The 22,562-nt window shown below is 34.6% G+C and overlaps 1 protein-coding gene across 1 annotated transcript in view; it reads right to left on the reverse strand.

The window, feature by feature from the left end:
* Positions 1-18,738, reverse strand: part of Ankrd31 (ankyrin repeat domain 31) — a 196,902-nt gene extending 178,164 nt beyond the window's left edge. The window contains 2 exon segments of the mRNA XM_076857689.2: positions 4,261-4,334; positions 18,635-18,738. Of these exon segments, the coding sequence (XP_076713804.2) occupies positions 4,261-4,334; positions 18,635-18,738 (178 nt within the window).
* Positions 18,739-22,562: the final 3,824 nt, after the last annotated feature.

Below are 22,562 nucleotides of genomic sequence, written 5' to 3' on the forward strand. Positions count from 1 at the left end.
GGAATGGATTAGAGGAAAATTAAACAAATGGTAAACAGCTTCCTACGGACAATGTTTATATCTCTCCCGAAATTCTCATGGTGAAGCCCTAACCCCTATGTGACGATATTAGGGGGGCCTCTGAGAGGTAATTAGGTTTAGATGAATTCACAAGAGTGGAGCCCTCATACGGGATTAGCATCCTTGTAAAATGGAGAGAAACCAGAGTGTTTTCTACATAAGTACACAGATCAGATCATATGAGCACACAGCAATATGCCAGCTGTCTGCAGGACAGAAAAAAGGCCCTCATCAAGCACCAAATCTCCCAGCACCTTGATCTTGAACCTCCAAGATCTTGGAATTCTTGAGAAATAAAATCTGTAGATTAAGCCATTTAAGTTATGTTATTTTGTATAGCAGCTCAAGTCAACTAAGACAGTTTGTCACTCAACATAGGAAAAGAAAGAGCATCCTTAAAAGTAACTCTGGATTTCTTACATTAGAATTCCACCCAACTCAGAAAAAATGTGGCCAACTAAAATCGCAAAAAGGCAAATTGGAAGCACACAGTGGGTAAAGTCTCGTACTTCACTGAGCTTGCTGCCTATACCTATGAAACTTAGTATGAATACTGTAGCCGCCTACTCTGTATAGGATATTTTCCTTACCACGTACAAAAAATGTACTAAAACCTAAAGATGATAAAATAATGTAGTGATGGTACAGAAATAGTCACATAGATCAGTGAAACAAAATGGAGTGGGAAATATATATGTGTATATATGACAATAATTTTATTTTAAACAGAACAAGATTGATTACTCAAAAAATAATATTGGATTTCTTTAGCTATTCTGGGTCTCTTACTTTTCCAGATGAATGGAACCACCATTTGACCTAGCTATCCCTCTCCTCGGTCTATACCCAAAGGACTTAAAAACAGCAAACTACAGGGACACAGCCACAACAATATTAATAGCAGCACAATTCACAATAGCTAAACTCTGGATCCAACCTAGATGCCCTTCAATAGATGAATGGATAAAAAAAAATGTGGCTTATATACACAATGGAATATTACTCAGCAATAAAAGAAAATAGAATCGTGGCATTTGCAGGTAAATAGATAGAGTTAGTGAATATAATGCTAAGTGAAGTTAGTCAATACAAAAAAGAAATGCCTAATGTTTTCTTTGATATAAGGAGGCTGATTCATAGTGGGATAGGGAGAAGGAGCATGGGAGGAATAGATGAACTCTAGATAGGGCAGAAGGGTTGGAGGGGAAGGGAAGGGGGCATGGGGTTAGAAATGATGGTAGAATGTGATGATCATTATTATCCAAAGTACATGTATGAAGACATGAATTGGTGTGAATATATTTTGTATACAACCAGAGATATGAAAAATTGTGCTCTATATGTATAATAAGAATTGTAATGCATTCCGCTGTCATATATAATTAAAAATTAAAAAAATAATATTGGATGTGTAACTATTAGAATAAAAAAATGTTTAAAATAATAATATTGAGGCAATTGGCCAACCATTTGAAAAAATAAAGTTAGATCCTTTTTATTTCCCCATATGCCAAAATAATCTAAAGATATTAAAGATATGAATGCAAAAGACATAAATAAATGGAAATAAAGATAGAATATATTTTACAGTTTTGAGGTAGGTAAAGTAATTCTACGTTTGGGGGGGGGGGAAAGAAACCCTGACAGAAAAGACTGACAGATTATACTATATACTTTACCACAAAATATATCATGAACAATATTAAAAGGTAACCAAGAAACTGGGTAAAACTATAATAACATGGCACAAGTTTGTATCTTTTACACATAAAATGCTCTTATAAATTAAAATATTAGGAAACATATGCAAGCAATTCACATTCAAAAAGTAATTACCTGGCAAAAAGTGAATATGTCTTGTTGAATCTAGGGGATAAAAACCGTCTTCTTAGGGGCAATATGTATCAACACCTGATGTGTAAACCCCTTAACAGTAAATCAACTTCTATATTATTCTTCTAAGGTAATAATCAGAAAAGTAAGCTATGGTAGATGTACAAAGATATTTATATTTGTAATAATATTGAGAAACATCATAAACATGTTTATTTTAAATAAAATACATTCATATGATGGAATAATATGTAGCAATTTAAAAGGTTAGTAGGCTTGTTTGGTACCTCTTTATAGCAACAACTGAGGATGCTCTGGCACTTGCCATATTCTACAAAATTCCCAAAGAGGAGTCAAGACTAAAAGCAATGATCATATTAAATTTGAAGGCGCTGAAGCAGGATGATCTTGTGATAGGCTAAGGTACACTTAATAAATTCATGAAAGTCTACTGTGAACAAGGTTTGTCAATGTGATAAACTGGAATCCAACTTGACAATCAGTTGGTCAATGAAAGAGACACACCTGGTGCAAAGGAAGGATGAAGATTCAATTAATGTATTCCAGTAGCAGACAGGTGTCTTCTTAAAAGAAAACTTGCTACTTTCCTCCAAAACATTATTCTCATAGAGTACATTCTCAGTTGAAAACAATAATTTGGTTTCACTACAATCTTTACTACCAAAGTATAGTTTTCTCTTATTTCTTTATTTTCCCCTTCCCCAGTCCTTTACTGTGCATAAAGTAACAAAGCATGTGACCAAGAATATTGCCTTTTTTTACAAAAACTAAATGGCCAATGTATGCTTTGATCAAAATCAAATGGAGATGGGGAAAAACATTGGTTCTGTAAAAATAACAAACTGTCTTCATTAGTAGCATGCTTACTCAGTTTTTCTGTTTCACTAAGTTATTTTATTTTCACTATTGTAACTAAAAAGTACACAAAACATAAAATCCTTGCATATCTTGTTTGATTGGAAATATTTAATGGTTTTCACTTGTTGTTGTAAATCAATAACAATTTTATAACCTTTTTATATGTAGTTGTTATATGTAGGGCAATCTGTACTTAAGTAGGGAAAAATTACTTCAAAAAAAATAATGGTAGGTAGTTTTCCCTTCATTCAAGCATTTCTTGTTTAAATGAACTTCTTACTTAAAATGAAAAATTAAAGTTAAAAAAAATTACACAAGATTGTGGTAGATCAATATAGACAAGGAAAGAACCACATGTAAAATGATAACAATTATGAAGATATTCATCTGGTATAAAAAACTCTAGAAGGATATACCAATACTAAACACTGGCAAAGAGAGCAGACTACAGAAGGAAGGAGTAAGGGATGAAAATAACCATGGTAAGTAGTTATTGTCCTTTTCAGTTTCTACATTATGTATTTCATAATTTAAAATTATTTTATATTGTTAATAACTGACAAAAATAATAAATGTCAATTCATTTGGTAAAGGAAAGGGAAGGAAAGTGTGGTTGGAATATTCAAACAATGCTTTTCAAGTTCCTAAAAAAATATCAAAAAAAAATGAAAAAGCGTGGTTGGAATATTCAAACAAATCTCTAACTCCTTTCTGGTAGCACTTTATAAATCATAAGACGGCATTCTGAAGACCCATATTACACATTGTCTTTTCCAACTGCCAAGTAGAAAAAATATTTAAAGGAGAAACTATGATCTTCCATTAGAAGATATGTACAGTAAAAAGACTCTGTGGACTACAAACAGTACACAAAAATTAAAAGACCTTCGTGGGTATTAAAAATTGTTTTACTCTGTTTTACACCAATTCCTAGACATCCTCCAAAATAAAAGGAAGGTTCACAGAAAAAATCCATACAAGGAAATAATCTACATCTAGTCAGCCACTGCAGAATTGATCTTGTAAGATGCAGTTTTCTAGAAATATTTAAATCAACCTAGAAGTGGGCACAGGAAGTACAGCTAACTGATAAGTGAAATGTAATTTTTAAAAATAAACATACTAAGTATATGTGGTGTAATTTTAGTCTGTAAGAATAAGTGTAGTTATTAAGAAATATTATTTACTTTTACGAATAAGCTATAGGTTTAAGGTAGAGATTTTGGCAGTCAGGGGGAGACAAGCTATCCAGAGTGCTACTTTAATGTCTATGGATCATTTCTAGGAGTCTTAAATATCTTCTGAAAGCTACAATTCCCATTTTTGTCCCTTCTATACCTTAACAGACCTTACAGTCTGTTACACATATTTATAAGAAACTAACTTTGCATAAAGTTAAGAATACGACTAAATATAAAATTGTGGTAATGGAACAATAATAGTTGGGAAAATAATATGAGAATTCTTATTAAAAAGAATAATTCTCACCTTGGCACAATCCACTTATACCAGGATGAACACTGAACTCAGATCTAAGAGATGTGTCTTGATCAAAGAATAACCTTTTGAATATCAAAAGAGAAAGCACATTATTATCATGTCTCTGAAACAAAGACTAAGATTTTAACTATCATTTTTATTATACTTATGCTTGCTAAAATTCTTAGTTACACCACTTTTAACATTTTTATTTCAAAGTATTATTTCAGAAATGTCCACTTTAATTTTTGGATTTATTTCTCACTATGTTTGAGGTAGCATCAATGTGAGGAAAAGAGAAGACACACAGCGTTAGCCTTTGAGAAACTCTAAATCTAATGAGAGATGTACAATTTAAAAATAACAGTAATTCTTCCTGGTAAGTATGCTACTCAGCAGACATATAAGTATTTATCTTTTCTACTGAAAAGGTACGCAAAGAAAATTAGGTATGTGATGAATACCTATAGACTCAGTTACAAGGGAGCCTGAGGCAGGAGGATCACAAGTTTAAGCCTAGTGTGGGCAATATAATAGAATGCCATCCCCAAAAATATATATAAAAAATAGGTAAAGGACTTGAAAAGATATTTCTGCAAAAATGAAGTACAAATGGTCAGTAAATACATAAAAAGATGCCCAATATCACTAATCATTAGTGATATGCCACTTTACAATCCTTAGGACTTCTGTTGTTAAAAAAAAATTTTAAGTACTGGTAAGGATGTGAAGAAACTGGAATGCATATGTGTTGCTGGTGGAAATGCAAAGTGGCATTACTATGAAAAACAGTATGGTGATTCTTAAACTTATTAAAAAGAATTGCCACTTGATTTAGCAATTCTGCTTCTGGGTACATATGAAAAAAACTAAAAGCAGGGACTTGAACACATCGTTGTATAACTGTGTTCAGAGAAGCATGATTCATAAGAGCCAAAAGGAGGAAACAAACCAAATGTCCCTTAATGGATTCATGGATAAATATGGCATCAACATACAATGGAATAGTACTCTATTTTAAAAAGAAATGCAGATAGATATATGCTATAGCATGAATGAATCTTGAAGACATTATGCTAAGTGAAATAATCCAGACTCAAAAAAGCAAATATTACATGATTCTACTCATATGAGGTACCTAGAGTAGTCAAATTTGTAGAGACAGACAGTAAAATAGTGGTTGGTATGGGTGGAAGGAGAGGAGAATGAGGAGTTATGATTTAACAGGTATATGATGTCACTACAGGATGATTAGGAAATAGTAATGGTTGAAGAACAATGTCAATGTACTTAAATAAACACTTTAAAATGGTAGCTATGGGGCTGAAGCTGTAGCTCAGTGGCAGAGCACTTTCCTAGCATGCACAGGGCACTGGGTTCAATTCTCAGCACCACATAAAAGTAAACAAATAAAATAAAGGCATTCTGTCTATCTACAACTACAAAAAAAAATATTTTTAATGGTAAATATGGTGCCAGGTACAGTGGTACCTATAATCCTAGCAGCTTGGTAGTCTGAGACAGGAGGATCACCAGTTCAAAGCCAGCCTCAGCAATTTAGCAAGGCCCTAAGAAATTTAGTGAGATGTCTCTACATAAAATATACCAAAGGGCTGGGGATGTGGCTCAGTAGTTAAATGCCCCTAGGTTCAATCCCCAGTGGGGGGGGGGGGCGGGGGGGCGCGGGTGGTATAGATATGGTAAATTTAATGTAATGCATATTTTACTACAATAAAAATTAAAAAAACAAAACAGTTTTCTAAAAAATGAATCATCTATGCTAAGGCATACATGTGTAGTTTGGTACTAAGGGCTTTTGTTTACTTACTTGTTCATGTTCCTTTCTACTTTTTTAATTGAAAATTTCAAATACAAATACTAACTCTGCCCCCTGCTGGTCTCCCAATAGATTTTTTTTTTTTTTTTTTTTTTTTTGTCTTTTTGTTTTTTAAAGAATTTAACCTTTATATGTTGTTTTAATGTGGTACTAAGAATCAAACCCAGGGCCTCACCTGTGCTAGGCAAGCATTCTATCACTGAGCCACAACCCAAGTACCCCAATGGACTATTTTAAAGTAAACTCTAAACACAATAACAATTTCATATGAAAATATTTTGTATGTTAACTCTCAAATACAAAAAATTAATATAACAATAATCATGTCTTTGAAAATAACCATATCATTACACCTAAGAAGTCAATAATTCCTTAATGTTATTAAATTTAGTCTGTGGTAAGCAGATTATAAAATAGCTCCTGATATGTATACCCTATGTAATTTCTTCCCTTGAGTATAGGCTGGACCCAGTAATTCTTCTAATGAACAGAATATAGTAAATACAATAGAATGTTACTTCTGAGACTAGCTCACAAGAAGACATGGGCTTGAATCATGTTCTCCCTTTTATACTCTCTCTTCTTCCCTCTGATGAAAGTCAGCATGTCATGCTGTGAACTATACTATGGAAAAGCCTACATAGTAAACTGAAAGTGGCCACCAGTCAAGAGTCAAATATGAAGCTGTGGCAAGGATGTGGGGAGGGGTACACATATACATTGCTGGTAGGACTACAAATTGGTGCAATCACTCTGAAAAGCAGTATGGAGATTCCTCAAAAAACTAGGAATGGAACCAACATTTGACCCAGTTATCCCACTCCTCAGTATATATACAAAGGAGTTAAAATTAGCATACTACTGTCCTGTATATTTCCAGTAAAATGTTAATTAGACTTAAGCACACATCTGTAATCCTAGCAGCTCCAGAGGCACAGGCAGGAGAATCATGAGTTCAAAGCAAGCCTCAGCAATTTAGAGAGGCCCTAAACAACTTAGTGAGACCCTATCTCAAAATAAAAATTTTTATAAAAACTACAGAACACTAAAGAAAAAAATTGAAGAACTTAGAAGATGGAAAGATCTCCCATGTCCTTGGATAGACTTAATATTGTCACAATGGCCATACTACCAAAAGCACTATGCAAATTTAATGCAATTCCTAAAATTTCAATGACATTCTTCATAGAAATAAAAAAAGCAGTCATGAAATTCATTTGGAAAAATAAGAGGCCCAGATTATTCAAAGCAATATTTAATGAGAAAAGCAAAGCAGGAGACCTCATAATACCAGACCTTAAATTATACTACAGAGCTATAATAACAAAAACAGCATGATATTGGCACAAAAATAGACAAGAAGACCAATGGAACAGAATGGTAGAGACAGAGACAAACCCACAAAAATACAGTTATCTCTTTCCTAGACAAAGGTGCCAAAAGCATACACTGGAGAAAAGATAGCCTCTTCAACAAATGGTATTGGGAAAACTTGAAATCCATATGTAGCAGAATGAAATTTAACCCCTATTTCTCATGCCACACAAAACTCAACTCAAAGTGGATCAAAGACCTACGCATTAGACCAGAAACCCTATACCAACTAGATGAAAAATGTAGATCCAATACATCATCATGTCAACTTAGGAAAAGAATTCCTCAACTAGACTCCTAAAGTGCAAGAAGTAAATTAAGTATCAACAAGTGGAAGGCCATCAAATTAAAAAGCTTCTTCACAACAAAGGGAATAATCAATAACATGAAGAGGAAGCCTACAGAATGGAAGAGAATCTTTGCCTCCTACACCTCAGATAGAGCATAAATCTCCAGGATATATTAAGAGCTCAAAAAACTTAACACCAACAGAACAAACAACCCAATAAATGGGCAAAGGAACTGAACAGGCACTTCACAGAAGAAGAAATACAAGTGGTCAACAAATACATTAAAAAATGTTCAACATCTCTAGCAATTAGAGAAATGCAAATTAAAACTACACTAAGATTCCATCTCACTCCAATCAGAATGGCAACAATCAAGAACACAAGTAACAATAAATGTTGGCAAGGACATGGGGAGGGGTACACATATACATTGCTGGTAAGAGTACAAATTGGTGCAATCACTCTGAAATGCAGTATGGAGATTCCTCAAAAAAACTAGAAATGGAACCAACATTTAACCCAGCTATCCCACTCCTCAGTATATATCCAAAGGAGTTAAAATTAGCATACTACAGTGACACAGCCACATCAATGTTTATAGCAGCTCAATTCACAAAAGCTATGACACCAACCTAAGTGCTCTTCAACAGATGAATGGATAAAGAAAACATGGTATACATACATAACATAATATTACATAGGAAAATATTGAATTTTAGAATAAGTTGTAACACAGCAGAAGAAAACTAATAATAGTCATATTTTTCCAACTGTGTCTCTTCATAATCACTATGTTCAATTCAGGATCAAAAAATATAACTGTGGGCTGGGGATGTGGCTCAAGCAGTAACACACTCGCCTGGCATGCGCGGGGCACTGGGTTCAATCCTCAGCCATACATAAAATAAAGATGTTGTGTCCACCAAAAACTGAAAAATAAATATTAAAAAAATTCTCTCTCTCACTCTCTCTCTAAAATATGTGTGTGTGCCTTGATACACATTTACAATTAAATACTATGTCTTTTTACTTTCTTTTAAATTCTATCGATTGTTCTTTCTTCCCTGACCCATTGAAATTTATTTATTGAAAAAACTGAGTTGTGTTTCCTATAGAGTATCCCACATTTTGGAATTGCTGATTTCATGTCATTTAACATGTTCTTCTGTCCCTGTATATTTCCAGTAAAATGTTAATTAGACTTAGAAGTCTGATCTAATTAAAGCTCACTTTTGGAGAACATGTAGGTAGTTAAAACAAGCAATAACAGAGTATGATTGATATTCTTTTTGTGATGTTAGTGCCCATTGATGACCACTGCCTACATCCACTAATTATTTCATAGGGAATAAATGGAATGGGGTATTTTAGTTTATCATTCTTTCTCAATTTGTTATTAGAAGTACATATATTAAAAATCTTTTGCTCATTAGTTTGTAATTACATTTAGTTATCAGAGAACTAGGAAAGGTAAGGTAAATGCCAATTAGCAGGGAACTAGGAAAGGTAAGATAAATGCCAACTTCTTTCTCTTTCTTGACTAAGTTTTCAGAATAAAATAAAGCTTTTTAAAGACTATTTGGAACTTATAGATTTAAATCCACTGCTGTTATTATTCTTAGCAAATTCTTCCATTTTTGCCTAGTAAAAACTTCTTCAAAGTGGCTTATGATGATCTTACTTGTTATGGGCTGAACTGTGTCCCCACAAATTTCTTATGTTGAAAACCTTAACCACTAATGTAACTTTATTTGGAGATAAACACTTTAAAGAGGTAATATAGATTAAATGAGGTCACTAGGATCTCATTTAATAAGTCTAGGAGCCTTCTATGTAAGTACAACTGAGGAAAAGACCATGTAAAGACACAAGAAGAAAACACTGCTTACAAGCCAAGTAGAGAGGCCTTAGGAGAAACCAACCCTGCTTGCACCTTGATCTTAGACCTCTAGCCTCCAGAACTGTGATTGAATTAATTTATTCATTTAAGCCACCAAGTCTGTAGAATTTTGTTAGGGTATCCCAAGCAAACTAATAACACCATTAGTTCTTACTATCTTCACGGCATAAGATATTCCAGGTTCATCTTAAACATCTCTTGCCTCAGACCTAAAACATCATTTCCAGTGAGACCTTTGCTTCTTTTAGGGGAAAGCCATATTTACAGTCCATAAACTAATAATTATCATTAATAATGTGATTACTTAAGAAAGTTATTTTGTGTTTCTCAGCACCAAGTGGACTTTCACAAAGATCGAAATGCAACTGGCAAAAGCAGGTTCCCTACTTTGCTTCAATGCTAACTAAAAAGCTGCATTTCTCTCCAAAATCTAGTAAATAGGAGCCAATTTGCCTGATTATACGTATTCTGTATATATTTTCCTTATTACATAAGAAAGCATCACTAAATTGGAGAAGTTTAAAATGTTTCAAGGTTTCATGCCCAGCACAGAGGTGCCTTTTTTTTTATCATGTTGTACATGATAAAAGGGTTTGAAAAGAAATCCTTAGTAAATTACCATACAAAAAAATCTTTTTTCTTTTTTTCTCTTTTTTTAGTAAACTGCAAAGTTGCCCATAATATTTACCTGCTTTAATTTGTATTTTGTGACTTTTTATAAAGGTTTATTGAATAATTTTTTATTTGTTCCAATTAGTTATACATGACAGCAGAATGCATTTCGACACATCATATACAAATGGAGTGTAACTTCTCATTCTTCTGGTTGTACATGATGTAGATAATATTCTTGAAACCTAAGAATTAGATAATTGTTTTTATTTTTTTAATATTTTTACCTTTATTTTTATTTACTTATTTTTATGTGGTGCTGAGGATTGAACCCAGTGCCTCACACATGCTAGGCAAGCACTCTACAGCTGAGCCACAACCTTTGCAGGAATCTTATTCACGTTTATGCCTTATAATTATGTAAAACATTTACATGTTCAAAACACAAATGCATAAAACAAGACCTACACAGAAAGAAATTTCTAACTCTGTCCCTTTACCTACCTATTCTCTCCTTCCTGATTCTTTGCTTATATGGTTAACTAAATCCCCAAACTTCCTAATAATACCAGCAAAATTAACAACAAAAAGAACTCCAGGGCCTGAATTGTGGCTCAGTGGTAGAGAGCTTGCCTAGCATGTGTGAGGCACTGGGTTTGATACCAGATATCACATTAAAAAAATAAAAAAAATAAAAAATAAAAAAGGTATTGTGTCCATCTACAACTAAAAAATAAAGTTAAAAAAAAAAAAAAAGAACTCTAGTCCTTAACTTTTCTAATACATCCTCCAAGAAAGTAAATATAGGCACCTGCTGTAAGGAAAAAAAAAAAAAAAGCAACTTTCTTGGCTCAATTCTACTGGCCATTACTAATGATTAAAAATTCATTACTCAATCCATTACTGCAGTGCAGTTTTCAGGTAAAACATTAACTTTAATTTCCCTAAAAAGCAGAATTATTTTAACTCTTAAAATTTTTTTAGTTTTTTTTTTTAACCTAAAAACTACACAAAGGGTCATGGAGGAATCTGGGGGAATAATGGAACTGTTCTTTAATTTGATTGTGGTAGTAGTTACACAACTGAATGTGTTTGTCAAAACTCACAGAACATCAATGCTAAAAAAAAAAAAAAGTAAATTTACTGTATGGAAATTCCATCTTGAAAGGTGGAATATAAAGGCACATCAAAATATGCCACTTTATCCTAAAAATTACTTTAAGCTAAAGGCAATTAGAAAAACTGCAATGGAAGGAGGGCATTCTAATTTCCTCTTTTTCTTCCTGAATATAGGAGATAATAACTTCTATGTAAAAGATGCCTTCCCTGTACGAGAAAAAAAACAACACTATTTTATAGGGAGTTAGTCTAGAAAATTCTGTACAAACAGACCTTAATTATTATCTCCCTTTAATCTGCATACATAACTACTTTTTTATAAGTGTCTTTGTTCAACTTAATACAAAAGCACATAGATTTTTGTCACTTCTTTGGTCTTTATTCCTTTACAAGAAATCCTATGTCATATGAAACTTACATTAAATTTATATTCTTTATTCCTATGCCAATTTAATCCTCAGACCTAGATGGGACTCTGAGAGGGGAGAGGTAAAATTTCTGCCCCAATTACAATCTTTTTTTTTTAATTTTTTTTTAGTTATACATGGACACGATATCTTTATTTTGTTTATTTATTTTTATGTGGTGCTGATAATAGAACCCAGTGCCTCACATGTGTGAGACAAATGCTCTGCCACTGAGCCACAACCCCAGACCCCAATTATAATCTTAATGCAATAAAAAAGGAAAAAGATATCAGATATTAATAGTCAATATGTAAAACTTATAAATATGATATTATACAATAAAATTACCAACAAGACTTTTTGTTGAACTATACAACTGATTCTGAAGTTCATATTATAAAGTAAATAAGTGTGGCTAGAAAAATAAGAATAAGGAAGGAACAACCTACATTATTTTCTGATATAAAATATTTTCAAAATGTAATACTGGCACATAAATTGACAGATCAATAAACAGAATAAGCTCTCCTGAAATACACTCATTATATATAGGGATTTAGTATATTAAAGAGGGGACATCTGGAATCAGTGAGAAAATGATGATTTTTTTCAAAAAAATGATACTAGGAAAATAAAAAAAAATCTAGAAAATAATTTAGTTGAATCCATACTTAACCCTGTACTTCAAAAAAATTCCATATGAATCAAAGATGTAAATGCTAAAAAATAAATCAAGAATTCTTTTATAACTGCAGTGGGTGGAAGAAAGGCTTTTTTAATCATGAGACAAAACACAAAAAACTCAATTATCAAGATAATAAACACTCAATCTCTTTGACATAGTGCTTCTATTTTGAGAAAATAGTTTTACACATGTTCTTAAACATATATGTACTTAGAAAATATCTCTGAAAGAATAACAAGAAATCAAACATATTGGTTGCCAATGTTAAAAAAATGGACGGCTCACTGAACAGAGATGAGGGAGACTTTTTATTCAATCTTTCATTACAATCTTTCATACATTATTTTTAATTTTGAGTCATGTAAATGTAGTATCTATTCAAAAGTGTTGTAGCAAACATAGGCAATGAGGAGAAGCAGAAAAAGAAATCCCTCTGTTTCTACCTATATTAAGACTTTGCTTTATTGTCTTCTAGCTTTCTTTGTATAGAGGTTTAAACTGTAAATTCTTTTATAAATATTGGATAAATCTGTACAAAGCTTTAGAAACTACATTTTTTTCCACCTAGGAATATATTCAAACATCATAATACCATTCAAAATCTTTCCCAAACCATTAAATATTGATATCAGAAAGATATATCATAAAAATATTTAAGAATCATATGATCCTAAATAACTTACTTGTTTTTGAAATTTGCACTATTGCAAATAACTGAGATAATTTTCTAATATGTAAATTATTGATTATAATTTTTACTGCTTCTTTAAGGAATGATTTAAGACTATTTTTAATCCTAAAAGGAAAATGAAGATAGTGGGATCCAGAAAAATTATTCCTTCATGTTCAATCAACAAATAAGTGAAAACAGAACTTTAATTTCCTGAAGCTTAATTAAACCAAATATTAGTCAAGAACTAATATTCCAAAAGCCACAACTACTTCATTATGGATGTAGTATTTTAATAATAAAATATAACTTTAAAATTTTAAGAAAAGAAATGCTGAGAACTTTTATTTAACTATTAAGAGGAAAGGGAAATTTAGGGGTAAAATCTGAAAACCTGAAATACTTTTCACTGCTTTGTTAAAGCACAGTGAAGCTGTGATCCCCAATGACTCAGGAGGCTGAGGCAGGAGAATTGTGAGTTCAAAGCCAGGCTTGCAACTTAGGCAGACCCTGTTTCAAAATAAAATATAAAAAGAGGCTAGAGATGTAACTCAGTTGTAAAGTGCCCCTGAGTTCTATCCCCAGTACCAAAAAAAAGTACAATGACAATTTTCATGACAATCAGGGTTTCAGTTTTATGTTATCAAAATTTTGACAACACAGAGTCCTAATGCCATACTGAGTCTGATTCACAAAAAAATAAATAAATAAATAAATAAAAATATCCTTTTACAGTAACACCTCTAAAACTAGTAACCATTCTGCATTAATCAGTGCAATAGCCTCTATTTTGACATAGATCCTGCCCCAAATGGTTGTTTTCATTAGCTAATTTAATATGATTAATTTTGTTTCCTGTACTTTATATTCCGTTCCTAGCTTCCTCAAGTAGGAGCATCTCCTTTTTAATAAGTATTTTATTTTGTATTAATGTTTTATTGTTTGTGTTTATTTTTATTTATTTCCCTCATATTTTTATAGGTACATTATAATTATACATAATGGTGAGATTTATTGTTACATATTATAACAAGTATGTTCAATCTAGGCAATTCATATGAATACATTACTAATCTATCTTGAAGGAACAGAATTAACACCTATCTTTCAGGTTCATAGGTAGCCTTTTACTATGTGCAATTATAATGTTCAGAGGACATGATTATGGAACTACCCCACTGTTACATAAATTCGAGTTCAGGTCACTGAACATAAACTCAAATTCATGTAACAATGAGGTAGTTCCATAATTCCGAATAGGATTAAATTGAGATATAACCTTAATGTTATTGAGCAGTTAACATACCAGAGGCTGAGAAAATAAGGTTTGTTAATAAGTTCCCAGAGCACATATAAGAAAAATGAATCTTGCCTCTCAGGGGGGAAAAAATTTCACAAGCAAACAAAACCCTGTTAGTATCCTGAATTTTTACAGCTTAGCAGCAACATCTGTAGAGCCACAAAGAGGATTAAATGTACCTCATGACAAGGTTCTCAAGTGCTTCTTCTGAAAGTACTGCCTCTTCTAATCCCAAAGGTCATGAAACTCTCCATTCTCATCAAAAACATCTTAGCAACTACAGTTCTTCAGGAATACTGAACTATATGGAACCGTATAATGTTCTGCCTGTTGGAGATCCCTGCCCTACTAGGATCTATACTCCTCATTCCAATCAAAATTGGGAGCTCATACATGATAAACAGCCAAAATTAATTATACAGAAGTAAAGAAGATGAAGAAAAGGAAAACCAAAAACTTGGCATTTGGCTCCAGTTCTGCTTAGACTTTGTTTCACTTGAAAGAACACTAATTTTTAATATTGGTCTAGAAAGTTTCAAAGAATGTTCCTACCACATTGCAGATAAATATTTAAAAATGAATTGAGGGGTAGGGGGAGACTGGCGGGCCAAGATACAGTGAGCCATCTACAGCCTATTTCTCTAACTCATTACAACTAAAAACTCTAGAAAACTACTTTTAAAAAGGCTATCTGAGAACTCCAAAAAGTAAGCAATATCAGGTTAGACTGGAAACTGAAATTGAAATCTGAATAATCACCTGTAATATCCATTTATTATTAAAGTTTCAGTTTATTATTTCTTTTGGTTTAGTTTAGTCTCTTTGTTTTGTTTTTTTGTTTTGTTTTGTTTTGTTTGTTTTAAAGTCTAATTTTGTTTTGCTTTGATTTAAAGTCTAATCCCAGAACTACACAGTGGACACAGCACCAAAAATGAAAGAAAGAAAATCCCTATTTCCATCCAGAAGACTAAGGAAAAGAACTCCTGCATGCCAGAAAGTGTATAGGAAATCACTGGGTTTTCTTTTGTTTCCCTCTGATCTCCCAGTCCTGTCTCAAGGCCAGTCCCAGCCTCTGAGCTGTACCAATACCAACCATGCATCTGGGGCACTTAAATACTAAAGAAAAAGCTTTTTTCTAATAGAGGAACTGGGAAAGGGAGTCTGTGTAAGTCTGAGGAGTATGGGGGAAATCCCCCTCTTCTCTCTTAACTCTTTGCCCTAAAGCCTGCTCTAGCTATAGGAAATTGTTAAGAGAAACTTGTCTTTCTGGTCACATGAAACAGCAAGCAGGTATAGGGAGTGAAGCAGGTATAAGAATCCTGGAGAAGAGATAGGGAAAGGAGAGTCACCTGTACATGACCCAACATAAATTCCAGACATAGTTCTGAACTGTTCCATATGTAGAACAGACCTTAGGAAACATAACTAAGACTTACAGAACTGAACTATGATATTAACTATTGTTCAATATCCAGATTACTTCCTTGACGGTACACACAGACAGACTCAAATAGCACAGGAAAGACTAACGTAACCACCACACATACAGAAGGCAAAACAGAAGACAAAGTCTAAACTAGTAAACTAGGTTGACTGCCTATCAGAATAAAAAAAAACCAACACTCTCTAAAGGATTTTAACAAGGTCAAGAGTCCACAACATAATATATTCAAAATGTCCAGGATACAATCCAAAATTACTCAACATGAAAGAGATCCCATACCCCATAACCCTTGTGTTGAAAATATAAGTCAAAGAGTTTAACGCAACTATCATAACCATCTTCTTTGAGATAAAAAGAACACTAATCAAATGGATGGGAAGATTGAAATTCTCAAGAGAGAAATATAAACCTTGAGAACCAAATGGAAATTTAAAACAAATTTTTTTAGTTGTAGATGAACACAATATCTTTATCTATTTATTATTTATGTGGTGCTGAGGATGGAATCCAGTGTCTCACATGTACAAGGCAAGTGCTCTACCACTGAGCTAGAATCCCAGCCTCAACCAAGTGGAATTTTTTTTTTAAATATTTATTTTTTAGTTTTAGGTGGACACAATATCTCTATTTTATTTTTATGTGGTGCTGAGGATTGAACTCAGTGCCTCATGCATGGTAGGCAAGTGCTCTACCTCTGAGCCACAACCCTAGACCCCAAGTGGAAATTTTAGGGGAAAAGTTTGGGGGTGGGGCGTGGTTGTGGCCCAGCGGTAGATTGCATTAGAAATTACATGGTTTGAAAAACTGAGAGAAAATTCTTAAAAATTTTTAAAAATAAATAAATAGAGGCTCATGAATCTGGGAAGTAATATCACAAGATCTAACATCCACATCATTGAAGTACCAAAAAGAAAGGAGAAAGAGTGGTATGAAAAAATATATTTGAAGGAATCATGACAGAAAACCTCCTAAAGTTGGTGAAAGATATTAATTTACAGATTGAAGAAGCTCAGTGAACTCCAAACAGGAAAAAAGAAAAGAAAAAGAAAATCATGCTCCATAATCAAACTGCTGAGCACCAAAGAAAAAACCTTGCCTTTGTCTTCTGTTTTGCCTTTTGAGATCAGTAGAGGGTAGGGAGCAATTGGGATATATTCCATGCTTTTATAATTATGTCAAAATGGATTCTACTCTCATGTATAATTAAAAAGTACCAAGAAAAAAGAAAAAAAAACTTTGAAGGCAGAGAAAAAAGTTACTTTACATACAAGAGAACAATAAATCAAATTTAGGGGTTTCAGTACAGCTTGACTAAGGGGGCAGCACACTTTTTTTTACATTAATGAAATTGTTCTGAATTTGATTGTGGGGATGATTATGAGACTCCATGCATTTGTTAAAATGCTCTCTATATTCCAACAAGAGCATAAACTACTATATATATACATATAAAAGAACCAGAAACCTGGATATCACCCTTTACATTCTTTCCTTGCCCCTTTATATAATCAACCAGCATCTCCTACCAAATCTACTTCCTAAAGATTTCTCAAATTTGACCTTTTCCCTCCATTCCCACTGGTTCTTCCTAATTTAATCCCCATCATCTCACTCTACTTTGCTCCCAAAGCTTGCTTTGCAAAAGAAGATCCCTGCTTGAACAGTACCAGCTTTAAACTGGAAGCTTCTTAGAAATGCAGAAACTTGGACTTCACTGTAGAACTCCTGAACTGGAATCATCCACAATGTAGCAGAATTCCGGAGTGACTTAAAAGCAGATTAAAATTGGAAACCCCTAATTTGGGGTACACCAGAGTGAATGGAAATCTAATTATGATGAGCATCTTAACCAGAATACACAGAGCACACATGAGGCCTCACATGGCTGCACCCTAGCTTCCTCTTTCACTATTCTCCACATCATACGTTACAATTCTACAAGATTTAACCCCTTGTACGTTCCAAAACACATACCACAACGCTATGCCCCTCTATACCTTTACCCCTTTCGATCCTTGGCCAAGAATTCAACCTCTTCCTCATCTGGTTAATTCCTAACACACCTTCAAGCTTTTATTCATAAACCAACCCTAACAAACTCTACCCTGAGGCTGAGTCTCTCTGGGCTCCTAAACTAACTTGGAAATACCTCCATCCCTAGATTTCCCGTGGAATATTGAAATTATTTGCTTAAGTGTTTTTCCTGGTCTTAAGTTTTCTCAAAAGCAAGCAGCCTCATCCTTTCGAGTCTTCCTGTGTGGAGCACAGAGAAGATGTTTAAGAAAAGCTTTGATGAACTGAAATTCCAACTTTTTTGTCCTTCTACAACATTCATTCAGTTGGGTCGGGACCAGTTTCCCTATCACACAGTCTTTTCCTGAGAGAAATGCTGTTCATTAGATTGAAGCAAAACTCATTTGAGGACTTCCATCCCAAGACTGTTGTGCCTGTGCAAAAGTAAATACAGCCCCAGTCTAAGAGGAAATTTTTTTTTTTTTTGGTAAATGCCATGAGGCCATATACTGTAAACCGTATTTTGTCGCTAGCAGGCGAGTGAAGGGCCCATGGTTGTTGCTTACTTAAGAATTCTCAGCTCAGGCGTGGCTGCCTCCTCCCCCAAGACTCCAACCTGCCCACGAGCCCTCAGCTTGCGGCCCACGACTTCACTCCACCCCGAGACCCTCAAACAGCGCTTGGGCCCCCAGTGGCACGAGGGTTTGCAGCTGCAGGCCTAACTGTGGTCACCTTCTCCAGGGCAGCTCGTCGTCTTCGAAGTCGCTCTCTGTCACCGACCCCTCAATCACAGTTTCATCACTATCCAAATCCAGGCTCTGGGCGCCTTCCTCCATCTTCTCTTTGAAGGCAGGATCTTTTCTACCCTCCTTCTCTAATTTCCCCTTTTCAGCAAGCAAAAGGACGCTTTGCGGGCCAGGGGAAATTGTGACTTTAAAATAATAATGGTAAAATTCTTGACAAGAGACGGGCCTCTCTGGGCAGCTCAGGACGCCCTGGGCTCTGCGAGCTGCGCGCGGTCACCGACGGGCAGGCTCTCCCGCTCCGTCGTCTCACCCGCGCCGCCAGCAGGGGGCAGCCGCGCGCCACACGTCGGAGTCGCACGCCGCGCATCGCACCGCCCCGCCCCTCGGCTCCGACGGCCGGAAGTGGCCTTTGGCGCTCGCGCGGATGCTCTTTAGTATCGGTGCTAGCTTGGAAGTTGTTCTCCCGCTCTTTTGTCTGGGTGACAAGGCAACTGGGCTTACTGCTGCAGGGGCCAAAAGGCAACGGTGCTGCAGACCCCAGGTCGAACCCACCGCGTGTCACCTACAATGTACCTGGTGCTTGTGATTCTAATCCGAAAGGGCTGTCAGCTTCTGCCTGCCCCAGCCAGTCGGGCTCTCAGTACTGCATTTTAAAGCCAGAAAGTGGTCTTAGACCCAAAGAATGGTTATGCAGCCCACCAGGCTCTTTCTTTCACCTTAATCTCTCTCCAAGATAGGCAAAACAGATACACTTATCAGAAGCTTTTGGATCAACTAATCTCATTGGTGTATTTTGTGCATGTATTTTCCCTCCACACTTCCAGAAATAGATTGTGTAAAAAAGGGGAAGTATAAATACTTTATTTTCCCCTTTTAGCAGTATTTTTTTTTTAAGAATAATAGTACCTGGCAACCTCCAAAAATAATTGTTTTTTTAGTGAAGTGCTAGAATATTTGATGTGTTTTAGAATATTTAGAGGGTTTTAATTCAAACTATAGTCATGCACTATGACATTTCAATCAATAAAGATTTTAATGCCTAGTGACATGCAACATCTCAGGTTGTTTAAGTACACCTGGGTGTTAGCACAATCTCGCAATCACCCAAGAGAACATATCCCTGTGGTTAAGCAAGACATAACTTAAAACCAGGTGAATTTCCACTTGGCAAGTCAGAGGAAGATTCAGGACAAACTGAACTCCTTTCCTGTAACAACTATTTAACATTCACCTTGGAATTTCTGGTATCTAGCACATGTTAAGTCTTTAAAATTTTGTCAAAATAAATGGATAACACTGGATTTTCTGACTCCCCAAACCACTGTCCTTTTCCCTAGATGAAGTGGCTTTGTCATTATTGTTTTTTGGGTTTTTTGTTTTTGTTTCTGTTTTTTTTTTTTTTTTTTTTTTTTTTTTTTTTACTATTTAGATTATATTTAAGCCAGGATGGTTAGTAGTTGTTGTTTAAACCAATAAAACATTCCTCATCTCAACTCTAGGAAGAACAGTAATAAATACGAAAAGAACCAGACCTCTGTTCTCTTCAGACCTGCTCGCCTTCGTCCTCTATGTTTAAATTCTTATCTACTCTGCTGCACATTCACTCTTTTAATCATCCAGCTTTCCTTTCATAGCCATAGAAGATGCATACAGCAAAGGTTGGTCAGTGGTGTCAGATGCCCTAGACCAAGAGGTGATTTTCCCCTGGTACATAGCACTTCTTCCAAACATCTCCTGACTTAAGCTAAATATAGAAAACTTCTAGGTCTGAAATTCAAATTCAGGATAACCAGATTTAATGAGGGCAAGAGATTTTCTTTTTTATAATAGTATATATTATGTATTTTTATAGAGAAATCACAGCTAATGAGTACAGAAAAAATGAAAGAATTAAAAATTTAGCATTTACATTCACAAAACAATGGATTTAGGCAATGATCATCATAGCTGCTAAAATCATTAGTCAAAAATATGATGGGAAATTTTATAATGAATGGATCAGGCTAACAACACTAAAACCCACTGATTGATCTTAATCTTACTAAAAGTGAGATAACCAGATTGATCACCATGGCACAGATACCAAATGCCATTAAAACTAAAACTGGCTCTTCATTTGTTGGAGTGCATACTAACAAAGAAAAAAATAACATGATCACTTTAGGGCAGTTCAAAGCTGAGTTCTAGCTGATCATTTACAAGCTAGTTACATGATTAAAGGGCAGAAGTCAGTCAGTATTGGCAGGTCTTGGTTGGAGAAGATTATGCACGAGTAATGAAGTACAATGAATATAAGCCCAACTTGAATGTACATTATTTTGATTTGTCATATTTCTTCTTTTATATCATCATTCCTGCAGCCATACAGCTTTTATATGTTCTCCCTAATATAATGCTTATATTGTTAAATGAAGGATTAGCACACTTTCCTTCAAGTAAGATTCTGAAAGAACTGAGACTTCCAAAATTTAGTCTACTCATTATAATTTCTTCTTCCCTCGTTCATCTCTTCCCTTTTGCTAACCCTAAAGACTGATCCCTCCAGGATTGGTGTACAGGGATGACAGAGGGAAACAGAAATTTCCTAGTAAAGGGTGTCAATATACTGGAGCCAGCTCCTACTACTTTGTGAAGACAATTGTTCAATTTTTAGGAATTTCAAAGTCAGTTATCACAAATAGCCACCTATTAAAGTATATAAACTTTTAATTAAATCATATTAAATACAAGTGCAAGGCTGAGGTTGCGGCTCAGTGGTATAGCACTTGCCTAGCTTATGTGAGGCACTGGATTCAATTCTCAGCACCACATAAAAATAAATAAATAAAAGTTTATTGACAAGTGTGTGTGTGTGTAGCACAATACATATGAAAAAATCTACTATTTGCTAGTCATTTGCTACATCTTACTTACTAGGTCATTGGAGGAGGAGAAAAGGAAAGAAGAAACCATAATGTGTAGAATAAGTTTAAAACAAGTTATTTACATTACAGAATCTTCAAATGCTACAAATCAGCATTTTCTTCCTAAAAAAGATTCTTTGCTTGTCCAAACTTTAGCCAGGCTTTTGAACTTTCTTCTGATCCCATCTGTATACTTCCTTGAAAAACCCAGTTTTAGCAAACAGTCTGAATAAGTGAGTTTAGCTCTGGATATCTGATCACCCCCATTTTCTGATCGGGTTCTTCATTTTCCACCTTTTCCCAGGTAATGTCTGATCATACAGACTTGTCTTTAACAAGAATTATGTTAGGTCAGTTTATCCAGGATTCCCCTTTTTATTGATGTTCTACCTCTTAGTAACTTTCCACTCATTGAATCCCACACTGCTTCTTGGCTATGGATTCCCACTTGCCCCACAATGTGTTTGAAGTTGAGACCAGTATCTCCCCGCAACTGCAAGACCCCATTGCATGTTTTCTGTACTTATCAAAGTTGTTTTATAATAAGGTCTTCCTTACAATGCTTTAACAAGTGTCATTAAATAGTTTCTTTTTTTCTTTAATACTTTCCACCCACACTCTCAGATGGCTGTTTGTTAATCATTCATCAGTGCACCACTGGGTGCTCCTAAGTCAATTTTTCACCCTCTGGGTCCAGCATTCATTTAAAGTTAGCTCTTTCATAAGTGATCTTGTCATGATTTGTAGACCTGACCACCACTGGTGATTTCTCACCTGCAGTTTCCTCAATGTGGGAGAATGTACCTATTTCCATGGTCTCATATTTCATCATTAGAATACACAGCACAGAAGTCCACCTCTGCCTTCTCTGCCAACTACTGTTTTCCCACTAAAATGCCCTTTGGATTGGTTTTAATCAAGCTGGTTCTTTCTGAAGCATATAAAGTACCTAGCTCAGAAAATTTTTTGCCTGAACAAATTCTGATGATTCCCTTTGCTCTACCATCACAC

This window comes from Callospermophilus lateralis, chromosome 5, assembly GCF_048772815.1.
Source record: "Callospermophilus lateralis isolate mCalLat2 chromosome 5, mCalLat2.hap1, whole genome shotgun sequence".
NCBI lineage: Eukaryota > Metazoa > Chordata > Mammalia > Rodentia > Sciuridae > Callospermophilus > Callospermophilus lateralis.